Source organism: Gorilla gorilla, chromosome 5 (genome assembly GCF_029281585.2).
Source record: "Gorilla gorilla gorilla isolate KB3781 chromosome 5, NHGRI_mGorGor1-v2.1_pri, whole genome shotgun sequence".
Lineage (NCBI taxonomy): Eukaryota > Metazoa > Chordata > Mammalia > Primates > Hominidae > Gorilla > Gorilla gorilla.
In genome coordinates this window covers 20,363,502-20,375,058 of record NC_073229.2, presented here as the reverse complement: position 1 = coordinate 20,375,058, position 11,557 = coordinate 20,363,502, and the positions used below count along the sequence as shown (strand labels likewise).

The 11,557-nt window shown below is 37.2% G+C and overlaps 1 protein-coding gene across 2 annotated transcripts in view; it reads left to right on the top strand.

Moving 5' to 3' along the window:
* The first annotated feature begins 421 nt into the window (after nucleotides 1-421).
* The window catches only part of MYLK4 (myosin light chain kinase family member 4), a 102,172-nt gene continuing 91,036 nt past the window's right edge, over nucleotides 422-11,557 (top strand). For both annotated transcript variants that reach the window (XM_055390907.2, XM_055390906.1), the window contains exon 1: nucleotides 422-2,347. In XM_055390907.2, the coding sequence (XP_055246882.1) occupies nucleotides 2,340-2,347 (8 nt within the window). In that variant the 5' untranslated portion in view covers nucleotides 422-2,339. The remainder of the gene's footprint in view (nucleotides 2,348-11,557) is intronic.

Genomic DNA, 11,557 nt, shown 5'->3' with positions numbered 1-11,557 from the left:
CAAGGGCTCCTGCGCGGCCCAAGCCTCCCTGACGAGCGCCGCTTGCTGCTCCACAGCACCCAGGCCCATTCACCACCCCAGGGCTGAGTAATGCAGGCGCATTGCGCGGGACTAGCAGGCAACTCCAGCCGCAGCCGCAGCCGCAGCCACAGTTCAGAATCTAATGGGAGAAACCAACTGGATTTCTGAGTCTGGTGGGGACTTGGAGAACCTTTATATCTAGCTAAGGGATTGTAAATACACCAATCAGCACTCTGTATCTAGCTCAAGGTTTGTAAACACACCAGTCAGAACCCTGTCAAAACAGACCAATCAGCTCTCCGTAAAACAGACCAATGGGCTCTCTGTAAAATGGACCAATCAGCAGGTTGTAGGTGGGGCCAGATAAGAGAATAAAATCAGGCTGCTGGAGCTGACAGTGGCGACTCACTCGGTCCTTCCTCATAAGTTGAGTTGTGCTTTGTGTTTTTGTGTTTTGTATTAGATTTTTGCTGCTGTTTGGTGTTTGGGTCTGAATTGCGTTAATGAGTAGTAATACTCAGTATGGCGGCTTGTAGCTTTACTTCTGAAGGCAGTCAGACTACAAACCCACTGAACCCACTGGCAGGATATGGCTAACTTTAGAAGTACTGACTTAAGAGCTTTAGCAGCCTCCGGGAAGGTCTGCCGTTTGATTTCTGAGCCAGCGAGATCAGGAAGCCACCAGAAGGAAGAAATTCTGCACTGTGTTGTTTAAGAACTGTTAAGTTTCCGTGACGGTCTGTGTATTTATTCGTCAAGTTAATGAGAGTAAAAATGCATCAATTGCAAGCACATAAGGATTATTGCAGGAGCATCACAGAAGTGAATACTTGAAAAACAAGTTTTCGGGCTGACCTCAAAGCAAGGTTTTCAAGAAAAGTGTTGTTAAATGTGGAAATACAGTACACTGATTTTAAACATTTATAGAGATAACGTGGACACATGATCACTTAACCCATCCAAGAAACTTTAAAATGGAAACAAACTGAAATTTCTTGAATCTCTTAATGTAAGGCCTAAAATTTTTTTTCAAAAAATAATGCTGTGGAAAATCTACGAATCTACTTGTAATCATTGTTAGTATTTTGGCACCTTAAGTCTCTTAGGACGTGTTTCAAGATTAGTATAGTTGCATATAGACATAATTTTATGTCCAACTTTATTAACTAATAGTGTTTTCAAAAGTATTGTCATGGGAAACTTGTGTACTATGGGAGTAAAAATTAAGAGAGAATTAATATAAACTCCGGTAATCCCAGCAGTTTGGGAGGCTCAGGCGGGCGGATCACAAAAGGTCAGGAGTTGGGGACCATCGTGGCCGAATGGTGAAACCCTGTCTACTAAAAATACAAACATTAGCTGGGTGTGGCGGTGCGCACCTGTAGTCCCAGCTACTTGCAAGGCTGAGGCAGGAGAATTGCTTGAATCTAGGAGGTGGAGGTTGCAGTGAGCCGAAATCACAACACTGCACTCCAGCCTGGTGACAGAGCGAGACTCCGTCTCAAAAAACAAAAACAAAACCTAATGTATATAATATAATGCCATTTCCTTTTTCTACTTGTGCTATTCTATCCTATATTATATAAATAATAAAAAGGAAAAATACAAAGCAAAGATTGTGTGTGCGCGTGACTCCCACAGCTACATACATGGATGAAGTTGAGCTATTTGGATGACCTATGAGGTGAAAATGACTCTAGACCTTGACTTCAAGGACCCGGGTTTTGAGCTGTCCATAGTGTGACCTTGGGCAAGCTACATAACTTCTCACACTCAGTTTCCAAATCTAAAGGAGGAATAAGAATGCCTACCTCACAGTCTGTCGTGAGAATTAAGTGAACTTGTCAATGTGAAAGTATTTAGTAAAGTGCCTGGCACCCAGTAGGTCCTGTAGTAATATTTTTCCCTGAACCCTAGTCCCCTCTGTCTGAAGTTCAAGGTTTTCTCCACTAGGTGGTGATGGTAGAAAAATAAATGAAAAAAACGTACTTCAAAAATCACCCCACCTCTTAGATTGCTTTGCCAACCAAATTTAAACTTTCTTTTCAGATCAGCATAAATACAAATAAATTTAAACTTGTATAGTATAAGGTCCCAGGAAATGAAATCAATGTAAAGCAGAAACCTAGGCTTCCATTTTCTCCTTTAATACCTCACTGTTTAATTGTCTGCAGCTGGCCTCGGTGGTTTACTTTTAAGTGTGTAACTATCTTCTCTGTCTTCCTTCCCCAGAGTCAGAATGGGGAGGATAGATTCGGTGGTGACTCAAATAGGACCTGTCAGTAACGACAAGTAGAGTCAGCCTGGCTGCAGTGCCTATGAACAGGTATTTTATAAGCCATTTACTACTAGTGAACCTTTGGGCATGATCTTGCACACCTTCATGTTCATACCTAAGGTATGCTGGACAGTTGAGTCCAGTTAATCCCACATGACTCACATCCCTGCCATCTTTAGTCAGCATCTTAAAAGTTAGTCGTATGGTTATCTATTCTTCCTACTACTGCCCCCTAACCCAACCTCATGTTCCTTTCTCTTCTTGACTTTCCACTACATCTTCTGGAATCTATGCCACATTTCGTATTGTTTATTCTAACACATTTTATATATTTCCTTACTATTGTAAGTAGAACCTTTTATTTACTCTATTTTCTTACTGCCCTTTATTGGCATGAAAGAAATGCATTGATTTTTTGTTAATTTATTTCATACTTGGCCTTTTTGTGAACTCTTATTAGTTTTAGGTGATTTTCCATTGATATTCATAGTATAAAAAGGAGTACTCCTGGCAGAGATCTTCAGAATCCCGTGGGATTTCCTGAATGCTAGGAGTGCCTCTATAATGCTAATGAAGCAACTCCTAGTGGCTCCCTAAGGTTGGAACTTGGGACCAGCTCAATCTCAGGGGCTAGAAATTGAATTTGATTGCTTGGCCAACAATTTAATCAATCATGCCTACACAATGAAACCTCAATAAAAACTCTGGACATAGAAGCTCAGTGGAGCTTCCTGGTTGTGAACATGCTGATGTGCTGGGAGGGTGATGTGCCTGGATTCTACAAGGAGAGGGCTTGGAAGCTCCATGTCTGGGACCCTCCTGCCCCTCACCCATGTGTCTCCTTTATAATAAAACTTATAAAACTATGCACATACTCCCATATATTTTAAGTCACCTCTAGATTACTTATGATACCTAATACAATGTAAATGCTATATAAGTAGTTATTATACTGTATTGCTTTTTTATTTGTATTATTTTTTGTAACCTATGCACATATGCTCATATATTTTAACTCATCTCTCGATTACTTGTGATACCTAATACAATGTAAATGCTATATAAATAGCTATTATACTGTATTGCTTTTTTATTTGTCCTATTTTTTATTAATTGTACTGCTGTTTATTTTTTCCCAAATTTTTGATCCACTGTTGGTTGGATGAGTAGGTGCAGAACATGTGGAAATGGAGGGCCAACTGTATTTTCAAATTATTGGAAAGATCAGTTCTCTGTATCTTATAAAGTGGAATGTGAAAGGACATTTGACAAAAAGTCTACTTCAATCATTGATTTTAAAAAAATCTCTAGTAAAATAGAGAAAGTTATCTTCTTAACATGATGATTTTTGTTTTTGCCCTCAAACCAGCACCATTATCATGTTGAATGGTAAAAACATCATTGATGAGGGGAAAGATTTATTTTTTAAAAAATAATGCACTAACCATAAAAGGAAAAGATTAATACATCTTACTACATGAAAATGAACATCTATTTATTTAGCAGAAGATACTACAAGAGTGAAAATAGAAGGCACAGAGAGGGAGAAGACATCTTAAACACACATTACTGTCAAGCACAGTGTGTAGGATGTAGAATAAGTCCTATATAATGATAAGAAAATAGAAGAAAATGTAATAAAGAACATAAATATGTACTTCATAAAAAACAGAGACCGAGTGACCATATATGTATTTGAGAACATCTTAGCTGGGCACAGTGGTTCATGTCTGTAATCCCAGCAGTTTGCGAGGCCAAGGCAGGAGGATCACTTGAACCCAGGAGTTCAAGACCAACCTGGGCAAAAAAGTGAGACCTCCATCTCTACAAAAATTTTTTAAACAATTAGCTTGGCGTGGTGTTGTGCACTAGTGGTCCTCACTACTCGAGAGGATCACTTGAGGCCAGGAATTCAAGGCCACAGTGAGCTATAATTGTGCCACAGCACTCCAGCCTGGGTGACAGAGTAAGACCTGCCTCTAAAAATAACAACAAAAAAGAAACCCTTCAACTCTTTAGTAATCAGAGAAATGCAATTTGAGTTTATAAATGGTATGCTATTGCACACCCAATAGATTAGCAAAAACCTCAGTGTTTTTAAAGCTATAGAGCAACAGGAGAATTCTTATAGTGCTGGTGGGAGTGTAAACTGGTATATACATTTAAGTGTGTGTACTTCATGTGTGCACATTGGTGTTCATAGCAGCCCTAAATGGAAAACAGCCAAATGTCCATCAGTGAATAAACACATACATTTTGTAATATTCATACAACAAAATATTATATAATAATGAAAACTAACCGAGACATCTATACACACTATATACAACAATATGATGGGTTATAGACAGTTTTAACTGGAAAAAAAACTAAGAAAATAATACAAACAGTATGAATACATTCAAACAAACTAAAACTACCAAAACGAAGCTACATATTTAGAGTGCACATGTAAATGGTAAAATTGCAAGGAAAATCAAGGAAATTATTGAAAAGATTTAGGTTAGTGGTTAGCTTGGGAAGGACAAAAGGATGGGATTTTTGAATTTGGGGATTCTTGACCTGGTGGTGGCTTTATGAGTATTGCTTTTATAATTATTTATTAAATAGTGTATGGTTTTATATACTTTCCATATGTATATCTTTCAATAAAAGATACATATATCTTTTATTGTTATATATCTTACATATATGTCATGTATACTTATATAACATTTTTCTTATTTATATTATCAAAAATATGTATTTCATATATACATATGTAATATATATGTCCTGATAAAAGAAAAATATTATAAATTACTGTGACTTCATTTCGTAGTTGTTAAGGACCTGGTATACAATAACAGTAAGTGATGTTACACTGTTGATTAAGAAAACTGAGCTACTCCAGAATATTTTTCATCTTTAGAATCTTGGCTCTAAATTTTTCAGCCAAATAATCTTTTATTTCTTAGGAGATCTGATAACATGAATAACAATAATATTACCAATGATAACCATAAAGGCTATTATTTATTAAGTTTCTCTAATGCATCAACCATTTTTATCTCATTGTTTACCCCTCAACAACCCCATAAGGTAAATGTTGTTATCCTCACTTAACAAATAGGAAACACTGAGGTTCGGGAAGACTGAGCAGCTCTTGAGTCAACACAGCTAGTAGAGCTTGAACTCAAGCCTAGGCTATGTGTCTCCAATGCCCATGACTTTCCCACTAGGATGGGAAATTTATTTTGGCAACTTTTTTACATTAAGAAGGAAATATATGTTTATTTTAGAAAAATGGATAACTCCAGGAAAGCACAAACCATATTTGGTATAGCAATCTTATCTATTTAGCTATGGATCTCTGTATTATCATTCATCTGCTATGTATTGACAGTGCATCTTTCTTTAGTTAAAATTCGGATCCTATTGCATCTACTGTGCCCGGATCTGTCCCTTTTTCCCTAACTATGAAATTGACACATGACCAATAACCCTAGTTTTTGTTTTTGTTTTTTTATGGAAGTATCCTATCTATAACTCTTGTACCTAGGTTCTATTTCAGTGTTTTATATATAACAAATAATGTTATGATGATATCTTCAGAGATAATATTTTGTGTACAACTCTGTTTCTTTGAGGTAAACTTCTTAGAAATGTGATTGCAGGGTCAAAGGGCATGACCAAGTTGCCTTCCATAAAAATCAGAGCAATATGCATTTTAACCAGAAGTATACAAGGCTGCCTATCTGCCCTCTGCCTCCCAGGCTTCATTCACACTGAAGATGTTTTCCATACACGAACTGGTGCTTATAATGCTTTTTACCATTTTACGAGCTGCCATGGTCCTTTTGTACCCCAGATTCTTCAATACTTTTGGACATATAGAATAAAAGCTAGCAACCTATTATGAGTCATTACATAATAGCTCAACTTATTTTCTACCTAAAAATACAACTTTTATCTTTAATTAAAAAAAAAAAAAAAGCACACCTCTGAGAGTTCACCAAACTGCCCATCAGCCATTAATGCACGCCCTATGGCAGTGTTTTTCCATGTGGAAAATTTCTCCTCTCAACCTTACCCTCTTGGGACAAGGAGGCCAACATTTGGTCAGAAGAGCATGACTTGGACTTTGCACTTCTGTAATTTCATGCCTTGTTACTATCATAAGCTTATTCTAGCTCTGAAATCTACTTCCAATTTAGAAGGTAGGAGAGCATTCCCGAGAACATAAATATAAACATTGTTCCTCCAGTTCCTAAAAGTAGAAAATGATTATTCATGCTGTAGCATGGGATTTTTAAATATTGGAAATGAATATCCTTAGACTTTCCTCAGTTGTTTAGAATGGATAGTCACAACAGTAGTATGAATTTTACCTTGTAGCAAGCATTTTATTTTGTGTTTTCTCATGTTTAAAATTTTTAGGCTTAAAGTATCAGTGGGAGGGGGTTACATGTGTGGTATAGGGAAAGGGTGGAAAGAATCCTATGGTGTTGGTTTGGAAATAGAAATATATCAGTATGAGTGTGAACTCATGATTTTTTAGAAAGAATTATATTTCCTCTCTCTGTCCTCTGAAGTGTCTACAGTGACACCCCCGTAGCAAAAAACACGCCTGGTGCCCAGGGCTTGATTTCTAAATACCATTCTGCCTAAGAGGAAGGAGGGCTCCTTGAAGAAATGGCAGAATTCAGAAACAGGGTGAAAACAGTACTGAAAGTAAGGAAGTACTCAAAAAATAATAATGACATATCAAAAGTACATAGGAGCCAGCTCGAAGGCACTTCCATTGGCCAATATGGGACAATTTGAGCTTCAAAATAAAGAATGTAGGGAGTGTATGTCCATTTTTAAAAGGCCATGAGCTCATCCTGATGCTAAAGAGAGTGAGGTTCAGGATGGGGATGGAAAGCTCTTCTTTATAAAAGAATACCAATTAATAAGTATAGAAGAAATGGCAGAATTAGAAAATCATTTCACAGTCTCTGTGGTAATCATTGATTCTCAAGAATAGATACTGAGAAACGTTGGGTGATGCATTGTTGGGGAACATGATACCTATAAATTCCCACAAGTTATTTATCAATCACAAAAATAAAAGGGTTAGTTTTACATTTGAGAAGTCTGGTGGACACAACCTTAATCAGATCACCAAATTTAATATCACGAATAATGGCACGAACCAACATCATGTGCCACCTTTTGTGATGTTCTGAAAAAGATACAGTGTCACTTCTGTAGTTTTCATGCTCGGGTATAACCTGGTTCCAAGCATGAAGACACAATCAGGAAATTAGAATTGAGAGACATTTTATGAAACAATTTGTCCAAAGACTTCAAAAATATCAATGTCATGAAGGATTACAAAAAAGAGAGAGCGACTAGGAAGCCTCATCTCCACAAAAAATACAAAACTTAGCCTGGTGTGGTGGTGCCTGCCAATAGTCCCAGCTACTTGGAGGGCTGAGGCAGGAGGATCGCTTGAGCCAAGGTCAAGGCTGCAGTGAGCTGTGTTCACGCCACTGCACTCCAGCACAAGCAACAGAGTGAGACCTTGTCTCAAAAAGTAAAATAAAATAAAATAAACGGAATGACCATTTCCTAAATAGATAAAAGGAGACTAAGAAGACATGGTGATTAAATGTGCTATGTAATTTTTGAGTAGATTCTGTTATGTGAGAAAGTGTCTTTTTTCTCAAGAAACATATACCAATTCATATAGGGGTAAAGTTTCATGAGATATGCATCTTACTCGCAAAAGAGAGAGAGAGGGCAGACATGGAAAATGCTAACATTTGGTGAATATGGGTGAAGGATGTATAGGTATTCATTGTACTGTGCTTGCAAATATCCCTTAGAAAGTTTAAGGGATATAATTAAAGGAACAATTTGTGTAGCCACTGTAGAGGTAATAAACTGAAACATTATGTAATATTTCTGAAAAATATTAATTTTTAAATGATCCAATCCATATTTTTATCTAATTTTTAAAACCTGTTTTATTTTCATTTTTGTATTTCGTAATACTTAGCTAATTGCTGTCACTTAGAAGTTTTAATGGTCTAATATCAAAATTTCCTGTAAAGAAATCTGGATATTCTATAACATCATTATCTTTCTTGCTCAAAGTATCCTATCTCCAAGCAGAAAATAAAAGATAGAAATTACTTTTAAAATTACTATTAATTTTTCTATTAATTACAAAATCTTATATTGCATGATATTCATGCCAGGAGAAGAAAAGTGTGAGACTCTTAACTGTCTCCTGCTCACCATTCCTTTTCTTTGGCCCTAGGTGACCTGGCAAGTGTGGAATATAATTTATGTTTCCCTGGATCCCAGCCTTGGTCATTGGGGACAGATGGCCACAGAGTGTTCAGTTTTTTCCTCTCCTTTTAACAAGCTACTTTTTGTTAATCATATTATTGGGTTTTCTTTTTTCTTAATGACTCTATTGAAGTATAATTTACATATTATAAAATTCACCCATCTGAAGTGCACAATTCTGCATTGTTTTAAGAAACTGAATGAGTTGTACAGTCATCACTACCACACATCATCTGGTAAGATTCTGTTTACAATTAACCCCCATTCCTGCACCCAGCCCCAGGCAACCACCAGTCTGCTTTCTACGTCTATAGATTTGTCTTTTCTGGGCATTTTATACAAATGGAATCATACAATCTGTGCTCTATGTTTCTGGCTTTTTTTTTCAATTAGCACAGTGTTTTCGCTCATCCATATTGTAGTAGATACAAGTATTTCATTCCTTTTAATTACGTAGTGTTCCATTTGTATGTGTATGCCACATTATCTTTTCCCAGCCCCAAATCATCCGATGGACATTTTGGTTGTTTTCAGTTTTTGGCTATTGTGAATAATGCTGCTGTGAACATTCATGTGCCATGGTGTCTGTGTTCATATGTTTTCATTTCTCTTGGGTAGATACCTACGAGAAGAATTTCTAGGTCATATGGGAAATAACTTTTTAAGAAATTGCCAACCTCTTTTATAAAACACCTGTATCATTTTATATTCCCATCAACATATTTGGTGAGGGTTCCAGTTTTTCCACATCCTTGTCAACACTTGCTTTTCTCTGTCTTTTTTTTTTTTTGGTAGAGATGGGGTCTTGCTATGTTGCCCAGGCTGGTCTCAAACTCCTGGACTCAAGTGATCCTCCTGTCTTGGCCTCCCAAAGTGCTAGGATTACAGGTGTGAGCCACCACACCCAACCTATCTTTTATTTTTTTTCGTTATTATTACAGCTCTCCTAGTGGGTGTGAAATGATGTTTCCTTGTGGTTTTAATTTGCATCTCCCTGATGACTGATTTTGAGCATTTTTTTCATGTGCTTATTAACCATTTTTATATCTTCTTTGGTGAGGTCTGTTTTAATCTTTTGTCCATTTAAAAAACTGGAATGTTTTGTCATACTATTATTAAGTTGTATATGCTGGATGCAGTCCTTTGTCAAATATGTGACTTCACAGTATTTTCTATACATCTGTAGCTGGTCTTTTCATTTTCATAATAGTGTCTTTTCATTTTCCTAATAGTGTTTTTTCAAAGGCAAACGTTTTGAATTTTGAAGAAGTGCAATTTATCAATCTTTGTTTTTATGGGTTGTATTCAGTGGTGATTTTTGAAAGTAAGGAAGTTCTATTGTAATGTGGATAACAGGGATGCAGTAGCTTTTTATTTGCGTTTGGGTATTTGTACTGTTGCTCCGCTTTTGTGTGTAAACATTAAAGAGGTCTTGTTCTGGAAACATTCAGAATGCTGTGTAGAAACAAAAACTCTTAGTGTAATCCAGCCGGGTTTCAATGCCAACCCGTAGACAAGAGCTGTCGACGATGTTTCTTCATGTGGCTCCTTTGACAGCACAGTCTCTTACTCAGCTAATGGAAATGTCCCTTGAAAAAAATCAAGGGATTCTTTTCCATGGCTCTGTAGGGTGCTGTTTTCCTGATGTTGGTATTTTTTAAAGAAGTATAACTCCAAAATGTAGAAATACTGGAAAAGTGTTCCTGGGCCTGCTCATATTCCTCACTAATGAATTTTTCCAGGTATAAGAGCATCTTTAAGCGTGCAGAACATTTTATGGGTATGGACTTAGGGTCCTGAGGCTAGGCTGATAGACCAGAATGAGTATGCATGTATAACCTGTTTTTTTGTGGTCAAGGGTTGTGCCAGCAGTGTGCTTGTCGTGTATGCCATCGGAAGCTGGGAACAGTGTGATGCAGCAGAACCAGACAACCAGTCACTTTTAGCATGGATTATTTTAATTGACTTGCTTTTTAGGGCAAGTAGACACAATTAAAGATCATTCTGTCTAGTCATTAATCAAATATGTATTGAATGTATATTGTGCATGGAAATATCTATATGTGGATGCCTTCCAAATTCTTATCTCCAGCCTACACCCCTCCCCGGAACTCCAGTTTCTATCTCCACAGCCTATTCAACTTGAACGTTTAATAGACTTGCCAAAGACTTCATGCCTGACCTTTCCCTCCAGAGTTGCCCTTCCCACAGCCGTCTCCATCTCAGTTAATGTTCACTCTGTCTTTCAAGTGCTCAGAAGAAAATTTGCAAAGGTGTCTACCATCTTTCTTTCATACCCCATACCCAATCTATCATAAATCCTACTGATTCTAAATGTACTGTGGAATCCTGTATGGGATTCTGGAACAGAAAAGGGGCATTTGGGGGAAAAAAACCCAGCAACAATAAAGTATTGAGTTTAGTTAATAATAACGTTCACCATGGTTCATTAATTGTGACAAGTATACCATACCAACGTAAGATGTTAAAAACAGAGGATTCGGGGTGCAGGGCAAGGGGAACTCTGAACTACCTTTGCACCTTTTCTGTAGATGTAAAACTACTCTAAAAGGAAAAGTTTATTACAGAAAAATAAGCTAAGGAGCAGATTCTCCTGGCCTCTGGCTCACTCAAGCCTGTGGTTGGTTTGCTGGAGCCAAGGAGATAGAAAGTCTGCTTTTGCATGGTGGTGGGCTGGGTGGAGGATGTGGTTGGATCAGCAGCAGCCCACACACATTTTGCCTCTGGCAGGGCATTTGTTGCCTTATCAGTACTTCTACGCAATTTAATTATACTAACAAAATTGGTAACCTCAAACCAGATTAGTCTTTGTATAATACTTTCGTCAGATAATTTATCTCTCACAAATTTATAGTTCCACTTCATTACTTTTGCTGAAGAACAAAGCTCTCCAATCTGAAAAATAACAAGCGTTTT